The 18,329-nt window shown below is 37.4% G+C and overlaps 1 protein-coding gene and 2 pseudogenes across 1 annotated transcript; 1 reads left to right on the top strand and 2 right to left on the bottom strand.

The window, feature by feature from the left end:
- Nucleotides 1-1,276: 1,276 nt before the first annotated feature.
- On the bottom strand, nucleotides 1,277-6,478 carry LOC118046178 (ATP-citrate synthase beta chain protein 2-like; annotated as a pseudogene).
- A 1,827-nt stretch (nucleotides 6,479-8,305) lies between these two features.
- LOC118046187 (uncharacterized) lies at nucleotides 8,306-11,756 on the bottom strand. Its single transcript, XM_035054983.2, has 13 exons — nucleotides 11,609-11,756; nucleotides 11,363-11,511; nucleotides 11,216-11,264; nucleotides 10,950-11,096; nucleotides 10,334-10,470; nucleotides 10,169-10,238; nucleotides 9,897-9,987; nucleotides 9,559-9,628; nucleotides 9,321-9,416; nucleotides 9,126-9,225; nucleotides 8,920-9,006; nucleotides 8,740-8,831; nucleotides 8,306-8,645 (listed from the first exon to the last, which is right to left on the bottom strand). The coding sequence occupies exons 1-13, from the start codon at nucleotides 11,658-11,660 to the stop codon at nucleotides 8,505-8,507; spliced, it is 1,281 nt and encodes a 426-aa protein (XP_034910874.1). The 5' UTR covers nucleotides 11,661-11,756; the 3' UTR covers nucleotides 8,306-8,504.
- Nucleotides 11,757-11,763: 7 nt separating this feature from the next.
- On the top strand, nucleotides 11,764-14,462 carry LOC118045709 (receptor-like protein kinase ANXUR1; annotated as a pseudogene).
- The last annotated feature ends 3,867 nt before the right edge of the window (nucleotides 14,463-18,329 follow it).

Genomic DNA, 18,329 nt, shown 5'->3' with positions numbered 1-18,329 from the left:
AATCAAAACGCCCATGAAGTTCTTGTAACATATTCATGCCCATGACCTCAACCTATTGTTAAGACCTAAAATAGGTAGCAGACATGGCTATTTCTTCCTCTCTCTTTTTTAAATAGTTAACTGAACATGTTTATTTATCATTAAGATTTAATTTTATTTTATTTAATAATTTCTAAGGATAAAAAAAATTACCAACAAACTCTCGATTGTTATGTCTTTTTCTTAAAAAAAAATCAGTTTTTATATAAAAAGTTAACCATAAAAATATATACATGACTGACGTAAAGTAAAAAAAAAACATATCCTTAAACACAATTAGTATTAATAAATCTTATCTGTAGCATGTTTCTTGATCCCATGTACAACGTCAAGAGTCCATAATCTTTGACGCGATCTCCGATGTCCTGGGTCTGCAATGTTCATTTTGAGTATATAAAATTATTCACTGCCTCTCGCATGGGTTTTTTGGGATTATAATAAAAATTGTTTTTTTAAAAAAAGATATATATTAAAATAAAATATATTTTTTATTTTTTTCTATTTATTTTTAATATCAATACATCAAAACAACTAAAAAATATTAAAAAAAAATTATACAACCTCCAACCCACACAAACAAGGCTTAAACACTCATCAGTTGCTCGTAGATATATGAGTATAATATTAAAAGAGATCATAATCGCTGTGATTTCCTGGCTTCACATTCTTTCTTTTTCTCAAGACGAAAGGTCTTCAAATGTTTTGTTTTATTTTCTGGGGTTTATTCCAGAACCCAATGCAGAGATCCTCACAATGCGTAGAATAAACCCTCACAAAATGGAGCAAGAAAGCAAGGCAATCAGGACGCCACCATTTTTTTTTTACTTTATTAGCTAAGGGCAGGAGACAACCAAGTTCCCAGCCCATGTGATATATTCCCTTCATGACCAATCTCATTTTCCTGTCCACGTGAGAGATTATAAGACTATTCAATAACATTTTTTGTCCTTTAATTTGGTTACAGTTACACCGCTCCCATCGTTTTTTTATTTTAACTTTGAAGCAAGAATTGACCACCAGAATTATGATGCTGACATAAAAACACGCAGAGCATTTGAAAGATATCCAAAGCATCTTTGATTAACATAAAGGTGTGAAATTATTGCACGGACGGGTTCGTGTGGCCCAAACTGTCTGATTTGTTTGATCCGCATGATCCTATTCGTGTAATAATTCCTCACAGTGCTTCAATCTTTCTCTGAGCAAATGAGAAGAAAAATAAAAGAAACAATGCTCCATAGCTATAGTTACCGGAAGCTAAAAAAAAAAAAAAAACCCTAATTTCATTTCCTTTTTTAGCATCCCACAACAAGAGAAGGTGACCAAACATTAGGGTGATGGTTAGCTGTATTCTTTGCTCCTAAATCCCAGTAACTCTGTTATTATTCCTTCTCGAAACCCAAAGCTCAGGCCTTATAGAAACATCTGTTTGATAAATGATAAGAGTCTACTTTGTATACAATGGCACGCTTCACCTAGCTGCAGTGCAACACTAATCTAGCAACTGAACAGGCATTTCAGCAAATTGCAGACTCAAGAAATTTGAAAAAGAAAAGGCTTGTGCAGAGCAGGTAAGCATTGCACCTGCTATCTGTAATTCTCTCACTTGGTGTAGAGAACATCCTCCCTTGGGTGACGGTATAGAGGTTGTTTCAGTCTCTTCTGGTCGAAGGTGTGCCTGAAACAAAAATCAATTGTAGGATCAGATGCAGCATTTATGTGGCTTATAGTAGCACATATTTGCAGTGGAACACGGTGGTCTATGCCACTCATCCTTGCTGGGGGGTCCCTTGACCCACCACTGAAACTTTTTTGTTACAATGGCCAGGCATTTGCTACTGCAACTAGACACCCCAAACACAAACACTGTGCCCTCTTTTGTCACAATTAAGTCATATCCTTCAAGAGGCCAGACAACCATTTAATTCTACGACGGGACTAAAAGGAGCTCGGCTTTTAGAAGCACTGTAATTAAAGAGCTAATCATGTCCGTAATCTCACCGACAATGTGTCAATATCAAGGGTTGCTGTAACCTAACGAGAAGCATAAGAAAGTCTAAAAGGATGTGACAAGAAAATTTTGAATTGGAATCCAACTCACCCAATCAAACCAATGGAACGTGTTCAAATAGCGAATCCCAACAATCTCATCAATCTCTGGTTTAGTGAACATTCTGCTACCTGCAAGGAGATCCGAGAAAAGGGACCCTATCGCGCCATCGATGTTAAGGACCAAGTTATTGGCCTTTGAAAGAGTGTAGGTTTCGACTTGAACAGCATATTCCATTTACTTAACAGAAGGGAAATGTGTGCGAGCAAACCGTTGTAGAAGCTCTACTCTTTTATCCCTGTTGTCCCCTCTCTTGATCCTTTTTCCAAAGAGAGATAATAAGAACTCCATCCCTCAGATTAGCAATGGAAACCAATAAAGCATTTAAGCAGTGTAATTCTGGAAAAATTTTGTACCTGTGCCCGATACCTGGAACACGAATCCCCTTCTTTTTCATGCCTTCAACAAACTCGTAGGGTGTTAGACCCTGACAAGACATGGCACACAAATTAATCTGTCTCTACAAACTATCAGCTACATTGGAGGCCAATTTCTAATGTACTTTCAAAATTTATTAAACTTTACCTTGTCATAAGCATCCTTGAAGTACCGAGTAGCATCATCAATGGCGCCTCCAAACCGGGGACCAATTGTGAGCAAGCCTGTCTCAGGAGATTATGATTCAGTTTTCCTTCTGCTTTATGCTCTCAGAAACCCTTACCAGCAATTCAATAGGAGACATTTCAACAAAGAAACTAAAAAATAATAATCTCATGGCCATAGTGTACCTGAGACAAAGCTGGAAACTAGGTCCTTTCCTGCCCTTGCTGTTACTATAGTGTTGTGAGCACCAGAGACACAGCCACACAGGGACCATGGTCAGCACACAACATGATGCATATCTGATTGAGGTCATATGTATCAGTGAATGAAGCAGCTAGACCAACTACTGCTTCTAAATGCATGTTAAATCCTAAATGATAATGAAACAAGGCAAGAAGAGCTACATTGAGCTTAAAGCTCAACGTGACCAGTTAAAAATGTAAAGGAAGGTCATACAATTCAAAAATTATGAGAAACATACCTCCATAAAATGGGTACAGTAACGTGGAAGGCTGCGCTTGAACCATAAAAGAGAGATGACATCACCCACACCATAACCCTGTTCAACAATGGAAGACATTGGCATGCCAGCATAGCACGGTTCCTCACCTGCAAAATTGGATTAAAAAAGAGTCCAGCAATAAACATTTAAACCAACTAGCACCTTAATAGTAACTCAGGAAGCATTGGTTAAAAGTACCTCTTTCATCAGAGATGGTAGAAATAATATGGGTTGGTGCCCGGACTTTTCCGCTCTTGATTGCAATGTTAAGATCTTCAGGGATTTGTGGAGGCGTAAACTCCTTTACAGGTGTGATCTTTCCTTCGTCAACCTAGGAGGAAATAACCAGGTAACATTCTTAAAGCAGGTCAAGCACATTTGGTAAACTTGAGTGTACCTTTTCTGGTTTGGAAAGTTCTCTTCTTTAACCAAGTTTGGAGAGTTACTCGAGGACACATAAACTAACCAGTTTCTCAAATGTTTCCTTATTGCAGTCTCAAAAGCTTCATATGAATTGGGAACAACAGCTCCGGCATCTTTTAGTGCTTGATTTTTTGCTTGAGCGGATTCCATCTCACCCCCACTTTTAGCACCCTGATGTACAATGTCACAAGGGAGATTAAAAAAAGTCCCTCTTGTTCTGCAATGGCAGCTGCTATTTAAAATAGATAAGTGCAATATAGTTGAGCAACCACTTACAGCGTGACCAAATTGTACTTTTGATTTAAAGAGTCGTGCACAAGTTCCACTGACCCAAGCAACCACTGGTTTGTTTACCTTTCCCTGTTTTAGGGCTTCAACTAGAGAATACTCATCTCGTCCACCAAGTTCCCCAAGTACAACCATCATTTTAACCTGTGTAAGATCAGAAGATCAAATAAGAGAAAAAGGAACCCAAGATGATAACAAGCAGCAGTACAAACTGTAGATATGCTAAATCTTAGTTGATGGTCAAAGCAGAGAGTTGCATGGGCAAAATTGCGTGGTACAAATCTCCCATTAAACAAAGTACTAAGCAGACTTTAATTTTATGAATGTAAAAATTAGCACTGGATACTTGCCAGCTTTGTCAACAAGAGAGAAACTAGAAGAACGCACTATTGCTTAAATGTAAGTAAATAGGATCAATGATATACCTGTGGGATGTTGTTGAACCGCAGAACATGATCAGAAAGAGTAGATCCTGGGAACACATCTCCTCCAATTGCAATACCTAAAGGATTTTAAAAAATAATGCTTAACTCCAATTCAAATCTTCATGTATTAGAAAATCCATAAAAACAAACCCAAACAAAGTAGCTAGCATGTGTAATTACCTTCATAAATTCCATCAGTTACACGAGCAATGGCGTTATACAGCTCATTAGACATGCCACCTGCAGTAGGAAAAGAAGCATTATTCTCAGAACTTTTAACATACACAGCAATGATAGTGAGAGGAGATTGATAGACCAAAACACCATCACTTGGCAAGTCTACCCAAAACAATTAGAATGACATTCCTTTCAATTGTGGAATTACAGCTCTTTTATCTTTGATAAATTCCATGTCATGCATGTATAATGGCCAGATGTGACCTGAGCTTTTATTGATAAACATGCTATGAAGAAAGAGGAGAAATGGAAGGAAGACGTACAGATTTGGAGACAAATCCAACAGATCCAGGCCGGTAAAGCTTGCAAGCAATTATGTTATCAAGTGTTCCAGAAGTTTCACCTATCTTGAATGCTCCAGCTTGAATGCCTCCAACAGTGGCTGGACCAATGACAACCTAGAACACCAGCAGCGCTAAAATTAGCACAAACATAAGCCAACCAGGTAATGAATGCTCATGGACCCAAAGATCAGTACAATTCAAATAAAATTGCATCCTTTGCTCTCACCTTATTGTTAGCCCGAGCATATGCAATCAATTGCTTGGTGTCTGCCTGAGGAACACCCTCAGCTATGATAGCCACAACTCGAACAGTTGGCTGCTTCAGAGCAGCCATGGATGAAGCAGCCGCATTGCAACCAAGTAAACAGAAAATGATTACACAGTACAAACAAAAACATCCAACCTATGATGGTTCTAAGTAAACAAAAATAAACCTTCTGAATGATGCAAAGTTGATAAACACATCAGCAGTTGGGTGAGCAGTGCAAGCTGCCTCAACACTGTAAACAAAAATAACGAACCAAATATGATAAAATAAACCCCAGAAAAAATAAATGTTCAGTATTTAAAAAGTAGCAAATTTTTAAAATATGTACAAGAAAGATAAATTATATTGATCACTGAGCAGATAACATACGGAAATATACATATTTGGCTTTGAATTTGTCAGTATATAGGAATTTGTCAGTATATAGCTTGCAAGACAGTCAACCAAAGTCATTTGACTCTTGCAGTGTCAATGTTTGACTTTTACCTTCATCAACAATTGTTTAAGACCCCAAAGTCAACACTCCCTGATCCATATTCAGCAACTAATCATGTAATCAAATTTGAGTCAGACCTAGACTAAAGTCTTGTGGTCAATTTTGACGTTCTAATGAACCGTCATACAGAAGAGAGAAATATAATACAAGCTAAATGTAATCTAAATAATAATCATGATCTAGTATCATATAAACCACTAGACCTCATCAAAATGAATCAGATGAACTGTTTTCTAATCACAACTACCTAGCAACCATTCCAGAACAAGTGAAAGGAATGAAAAAACAGAGAAAAGAAAATCAAAGCGTACGTCGAATGCACAGGGATTGCAATTTCGTCTTGACCGAAAAAGAGTTTCTGAAACCCCTCAGCGCTAGGGTTAATAATTCCAGCTACAGAAGGTAATTCCCTCCCTGTAAACACAACAAACGATAAATGAATAATAAAAAATCACATCCAACGCGCTCAATAATCCAAGAAATAATAAGAAGAAAAGATCCAATTCAATAACCCTCCCTCTCTTGATAAAAATTAATAATAAAAAAAGAACATACCACAGAGAAAATCAAAATCAAGCATGCGTTGAATAGGCAGCTGCTTATAATTGTAAAACAAAGCTTGTGTTGTTCGAGAGAAGAGTTGTCCTGTCGCCATAGTGTACAAAACACCAGACTGGCCTGTTGTTATCAAACAATAAACATATCCCTCAGTTTACAGGAATATAACAGAAGGAAGCAATGTGTTTTTAATTGCACTTTAATGATGTTGCCAATTACAACAACAAAAGAACAAACGGTAAATCCATGCATTATAAAATGCGTATCTAACGTTAAACCAGTATCCACCACACCGAACCTGACAAACAGATCCTTAACAAGTGAGAGAAAAATATAAAGACGAAATGTCGTTCATATTCAGAATCTCTTCAATCGCCAAACAACACTTTTTGGATCTCCTTTAGTCCAAACGAGCACGAATTTGAACTAAGTAAACCTTTGAAATGATGTGGCGAAGAACAAAACGTAGTGTTGAAACGCATTTTCGATGTAAACGAGGAGTGCTTGTAATTAAATGATAAAGGAAACACGAAAGAAACACGAAATAGAATCAAAATGTTAAAGATGGGATATGACTAACTAGAAATGGAATCTACAACTCTTGTTTTTGGCCTCGTAAAGATCGCTGATTTGAAGTGGAATATTATTACAGGAATTTCGGAAAGGGAGAGGGAGTGCTTATACAGGGAAGAGAGGGGGGAAATGGTGAGACGGGTCACGTGGCAATGCCCTTGGAAAAAGAAAGGGCTCGTTCACACGGTAACATGAAAAGTTCGACCGTTTTTCCAAATATTTTTTTCTCAAAATAACAAATATTTCTCATGTCAGAAACTTAAATCTGACTTAATTTGTTTTAAAAATATATGAAAAAACAAAATTTTAACATCAAGTGAAAAAAATATTCATTTTTTTTTTCAATAAGACCAGGTTGGGTGTAATTTTTCATAAGAAAGTATTTATATTGAAAAACTATTAAATTATTAATATTTCATATTTATTTTTCGAACTTTCTCACATCTTTCATCTTATATATATAATCATAATAACCACACTTTCCGCTCAGCCACTAACGCATATAGCATTTTGTAGTGGAAAGTGTAATGTTATCGATATGTTTTGTTTCCGAGTAGAGTGTCTTGATGATGGATTGAAATAAATAAAAAATAAAAATTAATGGAACACAACTACCCTCCCGGCACCAGATTAAAAAAGAGAGAGAGAGCGTTAATTGTTGAAAAGGAAATTGTTTGTTGCATGTTATCGATCACTATCTTTTTTTTTAAATCTCACTTTCTTAATTATCTGTTTCTACTCACAGGTGACACAGTTCGATAAACGTAGTTTTTTTTTTTTTTGTTTTCTATTTAGGTCATCCAATTTTATTTTCTTTTAATTTTATCTGTTCATGTGATGTTTGTGATATTTTAATGTTGAGATTTCCTTCTCCATGCATATTCTTTACAATTAAAGGTCCTTGATAGAATTTCATAATTGAATTGCATGTTAATTTAATGATATAAGATTTAAATTTACAGTACAAAAAAAAACTAAAAGAAATGGGACCAAGATTAAAAAAAAAAACCAAAGGGGCTTTTTCAAACTTGAGCAAAAAATATTATTTTCATCCAAACTTTCTCCATTTACTCAGTTTTGATCCTTTTAGTTTAAAGATTTTAAAGAGCTTTTAATTTTCATTCTAAACTTTATTTTGTTTAATATTTAAAAAAAAAACTTTAGGAAATGTGATTTTAATCGTATTCCTAAAGGAGTTCAAGTGTTGTCTTTTGCAATGCAATTTAATTATACTTTTGAAAAAAAAAAAATTTAATTTTTTTATGTTTTTGAATCTAATATGCTATGTTGATACTAAAAATAAAATTTTAAAAATAAAAAAAATAAATATATTTTTAAATAAAAATATTTAAAAAAACAATTTAAAAAACACACCAGACAGCCTAGTAATACATATCTTTTTACAAAGTTGACATGCTCTATCGAATATGATCAAGGATTTGAATTCAGAAGGCTTGCTCGGGTTTTCAAAATGGCTATGCAGTTCATTAAAATTTTATCAACCATGCTATATGGACTGTATCCTTGACCCAACAGTATAAGATATCCAACAATTCCTGTTGTTTTTAAAATTTAAGGAATACGAGCAGTTTCAATTAGTATATACCAGGGTTTGTTCATGCATCATGGCTGGATCAAATTCTCTATATTTTTACAATTGACCCAAACAACATAGCACAACCAAGCTGCATATCGTATATGTAACCTTATCAAGTTACTGGAATTGTGAATTTGGAAACCCAGGTAACTTCAGTAATCCTACGTACAGGGATCATAACATTTGACTGTTCCAACCAAATCAAGGGCATTTGCAAGTGCTTGCAAGAGATGCTCTGGATAATCCTCAATATGGACAAGACCATGCTGTGATCGCATGGAACTCAAGACCCTTCCAACAATCTGAAGTTGTTGAGATATAAATATTTCATCAATCAAACTTCAAATGTAATAGTTTAAAAAATGGAAGAGAAACTAGGAGAAAACAAATACTGACCTTGCGTGCATAGCCCCCGTAAGCTATGCCACCTATTAAAGCATGTGATGAAGCAAGTGAAGTAGGCATTGATATGTTATCCTTTGAATTCTCTGATAAAGAAAAGGTTGAAGTAAAATTAAGAAACAATTAAGAGTGATTATTAGATTACAGGACAGAAGAACCGGGTGATAAAATTACCAGCAACTAGTGTTGTTTGAAAAAGCCCTTCCTTTTTCAACCCTTCAACCGTGTGAGCATTTGTGCCACCAGCCAATTGAAAGAAACCTACATCATATAATGGTTAAATGCAAATTTTAATCGTATGATTGAGTGGGAAGTGGGAACGACACGAAATAAGCTATAAAATGTTGCAAAAAATGACAGCACAGCGAATCTGCACAAACCATGAGGCTTATCTTTCACAGCAGCCAAACAAGCAGCGAATGCAATCGATTCTCTTGTGGCACCTCGGCCAATATCTCCACTCATGGGACGGCCATCCAACTTCAATAGAGTTCATAAGGATTATCAGAGGCTCTTTATGGTTTATGATGATAATATTGAAACATATTTAATAGATGGAAATACATAGGACACACCTGCCATAAATTGAGGCTAGGAAGATGAGGTTCCATCATTGTGTAGATTGTGTTCATTGAAGATATAGTTGAATCTCCAGCATATGGTAAGCTAACCTGCAGGGAGTAAATATTAATATACAATCACCCTGAACTCATTATGACATCCAGCTAGCTCGTGTTACATTTGATAGATGTTTTATCCACAATAGGCCCAGAAATATTTAGATCAATCATCAATGATAAGCTGTACACTCACTGCTACTAGTTTCAGGTATCCAGTTGAATTTCCCAAATCATTCCAGAGTCCCTCAAAGGGGGCAGTCTGCCTACAATGAAGAAAAATTGACAGGGATGACGATGTGAAAGTCACTGCTTAGATAAAGAGGAATGGACATCAAGCCAAAATAATCATCCTGCTCCACAGGGTCGAAGGGTGAATTCATATTCCCTCTAACATAATATAATTGCACTGTACAGGCCATGTGAAAACCAAGATACTAAAGCGAAGGAGAAAGTGGATGCTTGATATAAAGGACTTCTGGATAGCCTTTTAAATTTTGTTTTATATATTGTTTATCGGTCTTGGAATTGTACCTTCCACCTGTATGTATCTCTATGGCATCTACATCATTCCTTTTAAGAAGTTCAGCAGTAGCAACAGCATCCCTTGTGTACATAGCCATTCCTAGATCAATTTGCACATGTTAGTTTAAACTGAACATACTGCAAGCTATGAGACAGGGAAACTACAAGAAGTTTGTGATTTTCTGAGAAAAAGTTTTTGAAGAACTCTATCACGGGGTTGAAAAAATGGAAGGCTAAAGTATTGGAAAAGAGTAGCATATCAACGGACAAAAACTACTAACTTATTTTATCATATGGGCAAACCGGAAAGCAACGACCACAGCCATAACAGCGTTCAGTTATCACTCCACCCTGCATATCAATGTCAATTTCAAACAAATATACCAACTGCGGTGATAATATGGGGTGACTATTCATAAACTTTGGAAAATATATCATTCAAAGACCTTTAATACATTGAGTGTTTCGGTACCATGGGAAAGTTCTGTTGTTGATTGATGTTTCTGTAATGATATTGCACTTGCAGGACAAATGGTTTCACAGGGCCTTGAACAGTCCAATGGACACTCCTCTGGATCAAATTCTGTTAAGAATAACACTGAACTCATATCACAATCAGATGATGACACATAGCTCATGCTACCTTGCATGGTCATTAATTACCCATCTCTTGGATTGGCAAGATTGGACTTTATCTCTTACATTTTGATAAATAAAAAAAAAAAGATTGCACTTTATCTAAGGCCAATTTCACATTCGAACACATTCACACTGAAAAGCTGCTGTCTATCAGCTTGGACTTGGAACAGCAGGAAAGTTAGTGAAATATCTCGAGACTCATTCACTGATGCTTAACAATGATATCAACAAATATAGTGTATGGATTTTAAAATAAGACCAAAAAACAAATCTCAATCCCATCCGACAGTTGCATGTTCCCATGACGTTGTATGGAATTTCTAAAAATGCCAACAGCTTATCAGTTACATATAGGATCCTTTCGATTAATTGCAATTTCTATAAGTCATGAAATTAATCTAAATTAGATAAGGGAACACGTACCAGCTTTACGAAAGTGAAGATCTTCATCATCATTAACACTAATCATTACCCAAGGCTTTCGAAGGTAAACAATCTCCCTTGCTGCTTCAATTCCTTCGTTTACAGCATTCACAATAGATGCATCGGCAGCGCAATCAATGCAGTCAACTGCGGAATCATTCATGCACAAATAATCAAGAACCGGCGTAGACATTAACATTCACGAACTTAAGTTTGATAACCAATCCTTAAACGGACAGCAACTGATTCGAGAGTTTTCTTTTTACCTCCAGCTAGAGTGTAAACTAGAGAAAGATTCCTGACATCGACAACATCCTAAAATAAAGGTAAAATAAGAAAACAAATCATTAATTTGACAATTAGAAATGTGTCTTGAATATACGAGAGTTTAGGGTTTAAGGGTTTTCACACACCTCAAAGCTAGCACCGCAGATAAGCTTGACCCAGTTACCCTTTTGCAGTGATTCTTGAGGAGCAGATACAACTGAAGCAACCCCGGTTGTTTTTACAAGGTTTCTAACACTTTCAAGACATTTTTTGTTGCTCCTATAATTCACTTTCCCTGAAACCAAAAAAATGAAGACACTCTAGTAGGAGTATTATTATATTATACAAATTAATTATAAAGCAAAATATATAGAAAAAGTAGCAGAAGCAACCATGATGATGTTGAGGTAATGTTGTGGCATTAATGGAGAAGCACAAAGCCATGACAAAAGGCACAGAGCGGTTGATAGGTTATTATCCGTTAAATGCCCAATCTTTTTTTTTTTCCTAACGGAGTTTCGCGGCTAGCTAAAGATATTTCTATTGTATGTCTGGTCTTTCGGCTTTGGGCTTCTCTCGTTGCCCAGAGAAACTGGTTGGCAGGCCTTGTTCGTCTCGGAAAATCTACCACAGTTATTTTCGGTTTATTATGCTGGGCTTGTATAGTTTTTTTTTTTTAGTATTTTATTGTTTATAAATATATTAAAAAAAATGTATTTCTTTTAAAATTTATTTTTAATATTATCATATTAAGAAAATCTAAATTTAAAAAAAATAATATTTAAAAAATAAAAAAATAAAAATCTGTAAAAGTTAAACTCAAGACTGCATCGATTCAAATATCTTTATATTTCAAGATTGAGTTCCATGTATTAAAAAATTCTTCCAGCTTATTAGAGAAAGAGAGATATTTAGATTGGTAATATTTTTAAATTAAGAAAATATTTACATCTGAATCTACATACAAGTTTTCTGTTCCTACAAAGAGTCGCCTTTGGGTCAGGCTCCATTTTTATCCTTCTACCTATAGCTCTCTTGATCCTAACAATTCTTATTTCTCTGTTACTGCAAATAGTTTCACCCTCCTTAACAATTTCAGTGCCTCCATTACTTCACAGGCCCTTACGCTTGCCTATATTATCAGGGAATTCTCTCTAATACCAATTGATTCTGGCACTCTCAATCTTACCTTCACACCCTCTTCGAAATATAATGATTCATATGCTTTTGTTAACGGCATTGAAGTGATTCCAATGCCAGATATTTACCAGCCCGCGGCACTGGTTGGTTTCAGTGACCAAACTGTTGATGTTGGAAGCTCTACTTTGCAAACAATGTTTAGGTTAAACGTTGGTGGACAGTTCATTCCCGCAAACAAGGACTCAAGCCTTTCAAGAATATGGTATGATGATACACCATATTTATTTGGTGCAGCCGGAGGCGTCACTTCTCAAGCTAACATCAGCATTCAATACCCTACTGATAATCTACTAAATTCTATTGCACTTTTAGATGTTTACAGCACAGCAAGAACAATGGGGCCAGATTCGAAAGTGAATCAGAATTATAATCTGACATGGGTATTTCAGGTTGATGCAAATTTTACGTACGCTTTTAGGTTCCATTTCTGTGAATATCAGGTAACAAAGGTCAACCAGAGAGTGTTCGATATCTATGTCAATAACCGAACAGCACAAGAAGGTGGTGACGTGATAGGCTGGGCAGGATCTCAAGGAGTGCCAGTCTACAAGGATTATGCCTTTTATGTTAGTGATCGGAGTGGTGATGATGAAGTATGGGTGGCATTGCATCCTAGTGTGTCCATCAAGCCAGAATACTATGATGCGATTCTTAATGGATTGGAGATTTTTAAGCTTAATGACTCTAGAGGGAATTTGGCTGGCCCAAATCCGGTGCCATCACCGATGATGCTTCAGGCCGAAGCAAAAAAGGGTTTTTCACCATCAGTATCCAGTTTTGTCCCAGTGGTTGGTGGCATTCTTGGTGGGAGTGCTGGAGTAGCAATAGCAGCCACTATCTCCATTTTTGTCTACAGAAAGAGGAGGACTGATTATGGAAGTCAGTCTGGAAGTAGTGCTAATTGGTTGCCACTATGGAAATTCACACACATCAGCTAGCAGATCAACAATATCTGGTAAAAGCAGTTGCAATAGCCATCTTTCAACCCTTGCACAAGGCCTATGTCACCATTTTTCGTTGCCAGGGATTAAACACGCTACCAAGAACTTCGACGAATCTCAAGTCATAGGAGTTGGAGGGTTTGGGAAGGTTTACAAAGGCATTATTGACCAAAGGATAAAAGTTGCTGTCAAGAGATCAAACCCTTCTTCAGAACAAGGAGTTCACGAGTTCCAGACCGAAATTGAGATGCTTTCTAAGCTGAGACACAAGCATTTAGTCTCTTTAATCGGGTTCTGTGAAGAAGAAGGGGAAATGGTTCTAGTTTATGATTATATGGCAAATGGTACTCTTAGGGAGCATCTCTACAAGAGCAACAATCCAGCCTTGTCCTGGAAGAAAAGATTGGAGATATGTATTGGTGCTGCAAAAGGGCTTCACTATCTCCACACCGGTGCAAGACACACAATCATTCACAGGGATGTAAAAACTACAAATATTCTCTTGGATGAGAAGTGGGTCGCAAAAGTTTCCGATTTTGGCCTGTCGAAAACTGGACCTGATCTTAAACAAACACATGTTAGTACAGTAATAAAAGGTAGCTTTGGATACTTGGATCCTGAGTACTTCCGTAGGCAACAATTGACAGAAAAATCCGACGTCTACTCTTTCGGGGTAGTCCTTTTTGAAGTATTATGTGGTAGGCCAGCCCTTAATCCTAGCTCGCCTAAAGAACAAGTTAGTCTAGCAGATTGGGCTCTACATTGCCAAAGGAAGGGAACTCTTTGGGATATTATTGATCCACATATAAAGGAAGACATAGACCCTGAGTGCTACAACAAATTCGCTGAGACAGCAGTCAAGTGTTTAGCTGATCATGGATGCAATCGCCCTTCGATGGGTGATGTGCTGTGGAATCTTGAATTTTCTCTACAAATACAAGACAATCCTGCAGGAGCTAAAGTGGTCGCAGACAGTGAAACAAAAGACACATATTCAATTCATAGAGAGATGGCTGGATTTGAGGAGACTGGAGTCCGTGAGGCAAATAATGAGCCATAGACTAGCGAATTTTTTTCACAAATAGTAAATCCCAAAGGAAGATGAGGAAAAATTATTTTTCTTTTTTCCTTAATGTTCTCTTTTGCCATTTATGCCCTGTTGAGCTTCTTGATTCTGTAGGAGGAGGAATGTGCGAGTATGATAGTCATAGTATAGGACAATTTGAAATGTATTCTTGAACACCTAGTCTGATCAAGTCTGGAGTGGTGTGTTAAACTGTTAACATCACAACTTGCCGGAAATTTAATATTCATTTCTCCGCAATTAGTTTTGCAGAGAAAAATTGGAGCATAAATCAATATCAACATTTTCAGTCCACAACAAACACCATGTCAGAATTTACAAAGCTAGCATAGAAATCACAAGCTACCACTCAAAGAAAAACAAAAACATGGAAAATTGTAACATTTGTGCTGCAATTTTTATGCCACAGAGATCAATTCCAAACCCCCATTTGTTTGTAACAAGTCTTCAAAAACGACATCGATATCCCAACAAGGGTTCCCTTGGTTGGTTGGTTGCTGCTGGCGCGCGCGCAAATATTGTCAATTTTTTCCTTTCAAGCAACGAACCTTGATGCTACCGTGCAACCTCCTTTGTCAGCTCTCTCACTCTCGCCTTCACAAGTTGGTGTTGAATTAAAGCAATAGAGAAGAAGACTGCAATAAGAGCACACGCTTCTGCCAAGAAAGCACCATTTTTTCAGACACAACTGTGCGTCATGCAGCTAATGAAGCATTAGCTTTTTAGACTCGAAAACGTTGAGTTTCAGAATGATGAAATATTAACATCTCTGTCTTGGGCTTATTTCCAGAACTCAAACACACACAATTTACGTGGTTCGGCAACTTGCCTACTCCACGGAGCTACTGGTTGTATTAATCAAGCTTACAAAGAAACAATACAACAACAAGAGGAGGAGAATCTTCTCAACTCAACTCTACACTCAAGCTCTCTCTTCTCTCTGTGTTTCACACTGCAACTCGTCTGTTCTTCTTCTCAGTATTCTCACAATACTCACGCCCACACACAGCTCTACACAGAGCACATAAATATACAAGGATGAGGGAAGGACATCATCATTTATGCCCACCGTTGCCTCCACTTTGTGTCCTCCACCATGTGCAAAGTGGGGGATTAGGATTCCCACTTGCACATGGTGGGGCTTGTTTGTCTCCAATAATTAACAATCTCCCACTTGGAGACAAACAATGAAATTATCTTTTATCCTTGAAGGCCAACTGAAGTTTTACACAACTTCAGTTTATCAAGTGTAACTCCTTTGGTTAACATGTCGGCTGGATTCTTGCTTCCACAGACCTTTTCTAGCATTAGTTGCTCGTCGTCCAGCAGTTGTCGGATGAAGTGATATTTGATCTGAATATGCTTCGTCCTGGAGTGAAATGCTGGATTCTTGGCAAGGAAGATTGCACTCTGACTGTCGCTATACAAAGTACCTTTTCCATTCAACTTGCCCAATTCTTTCAAGAAACTCTGCAACCATACTATCTCTTTTGCAGATTCTGAGACTGCAACATATTCAGCTTCTGTTGTTGAAAGAGCAACGATCTTTTGCAAGGTAGAACTCCAGGAAACAGCAGTACCTCCTAGAGTATAAACATATCCTGTAGTGCTCTTTCTGCTATCAACATCTCCTGCTAGATCAGCATCTACAAAACCTTCAAGTTTCAAACCACCAGCTGTGAAACTGAGACAAGTTTCCGATGAACCTTTTAAGTACCTCATGATCCATTTCACTGCCTCCCAATGCTGCTTTCCAGGATTGCTCATATATCGGCTTTACAACTCCATGTATGGGCAATGTCTGGTCTGGTACAGACCATAGCATACATCAAAGAGCCGATAGCTGAGGCGTATGGAATCTTATCCATGTATCCACTTTCTAGCTCAGTTTTTGCGATGATCTTTGTTGAGCTTGAAATGATTCCCCAGTGGTGTACTTACTGGTTTAGCATTATCCATATTAAACCTGCTGAGAACCTTCTTGACATACTCTGTTTGTGAGAGCTTTAGTATGCCTTTGTCTTTATCTCTGATGATTCTCATGCCAAGTATTTGTTTAGCAGCTCCCAGATCCTTCATTTCAAACTGTTTCGACAACTGCTGTTTCAGCTTATCAATCTCCTCAATGCTGGATCCTGCAATCAACATATCATCTACATATAATAGTAGAATGATGTAGGAGTTGTCAAAATGTTTGACATAGCAACAATGATCAGCTTGGCGTCTTGTATACCCGGAACTGCACATGAAGTTGTCAAACTTCTTGTACCACTGTCTTGGAGCTTGCTTCAAACCGTATAGGCTTTTCTGTAGCTTGCAGACTTGATTCTCCTTTCCTTGCATCGCAAACCCCTCTGGCTGTTGCATGTAAATATCTTCCTCCAAGTCACCATGAAGGAATGCTGTTTTTACATCTAACTGTTCCAAATGTAAATTTTCTGCAGCTACTATCCCCAGAACAACTGGAGAAAAAATCTCAGAGTAGTCAATGCCTTTCTTTTGTTGAAACCCTTTGACAACAAGTCTTGCCTTGAACCGTTTACTTCCTTCATGCTCAGTCTTCACTCTGTAGACCCACTTATTTTGCAAAGCCTTCTTTCCTTCAGGTAATGTTGTTAGCTCCCAAGTCTTGTTCTTCAACAACGAACTCATCTCATCTTTCATGGCTAACTCCCACTTGCTTGAGTTTCCATCTTGTAAGGATTCTTCATAAGATAACGGTTCACCACCATCTGTCAGCAAAATATAATTCAGTAAAAGTGTGAACCGTTGCGGGGGCTTTATCGTCCTCGAAGACCTGCGAACAGCTGGTTCAAGTTGCTCTGCATCTTCTTGTGTGGAAGTGGGCACAGATGTGCTTGAATCTTCTTGTAAAGACTCTTGATTGTTGTTCTGCTTAGTAACATCGGGAAGCCCTTCTAATCTTATGAATTCAGATCTTTGTGGACTTGTATCTGAATCAGCCATCTTGGTTTCTTCACTTGATCTGTCTTTATACATAACTTTCTCATTGAAGATCACGTTCCTGCTTCTGATAATCTTTCTATTCTGATCATCCCAGAACCGAAATCCAAATTCTTCATCTCCATAGCCAATGAAGAAACATTTCTTGGATTTGGCTTCTAACTTGTTGCGAGCATCAGAATCTATGTGAACATAGGAAACACACCCAAGACCTTCAATGAGAGAGTTGTACCTCTTTTCCTCTCCATACTTCCTCGGGCAATCTGAATTCCAAAGGAACTGATGGTCCACGGTTGATCAAGTAAACTGCGGTATGAACTGCGTCAGCCAGAATGTTTGAGGTAACCCTGAATGCACCTCATGCTTCTAGCTCGTTCATTGATGGTCTTGTTCATGTTCAGCAACGCCATTACTGTTGCGGTGTGCCTGGAATGGTCTTTTCCATTCTGATACCATTAACAGCACAATACTCCTTGAAACCTCCATCAATGTATTCTCCTCCATTATCAGATCTCAAGCATTTCAACTTTAGACCTGATTCAGTCTCAACCATAGCCTTCCATTTCTTGAATGTTTCAAACACATCAGATTTATTTTTCAGAAAGTAAACCCATACCTTTCTGCTGAAGTCATCAATGAAAGTCACATAATACCGAGAACCTCCAAGAGATGCTACTGGAGACGGTCCCCATAAATCTGTGTGTACCAGTTCTAGCTTTCTTGGTCGTAAAGTTCTGTCAACCTTCAAGAAACTGACCTTCTTCTGTTTTCCAAGAACACAGCTTTCACAAATGTCTAGATCGACATTTTTTAACTCTGGAAGCTTTCCATTCGACTGAAGTATCTTCATCCCCTTTTGACTCATATGGCCAAGTCTACAATGCCATAGCTGTGTTTGATTTTCTGCTTCAGTTGAGGCAATGA

This window comes from Populus alba, chromosome 10 (assembly GCF_005239225.2).
Source record: "Populus alba chromosome 10, ASM523922v2, whole genome shotgun sequence".
NCBI lineage: Eukaryota > Viridiplantae > Streptophyta > Magnoliopsida > Malpighiales > Salicaceae > Populus > Populus alba.
Note: the sequence above shows the minus strand (reverse complement) of the source record. Positions and strands in the feature narration are given on the sequence as shown.

What these genes read in the sequence shown, in the direction of transcription:
- LOC118046187 (XM_035054983.2), bottom strand. Translation starts at nt 11,660, where the DNA reads ATGGCTTTGTGCTTCTCCATTAATGCCACAACATTACCTCAACATCAT. An exon ending in GATACCTGAAACTAGTAGCA is followed by an intron (nt 9,417 to 9,558) that starts GTGAGTGTACAG and finishes TACTCCCTGCAG; the next exon opens with GTTAGCTTACCATATGCTGG. An exon ending in ACGGGGGCTATGCACGCAAG is followed by an intron (nt 8,646 to 8,739) that starts GTCAGTATTTGT and finishes CAACAACTTCAG; the next exon opens with ATTGTTGGAAGGGTCTTGAG.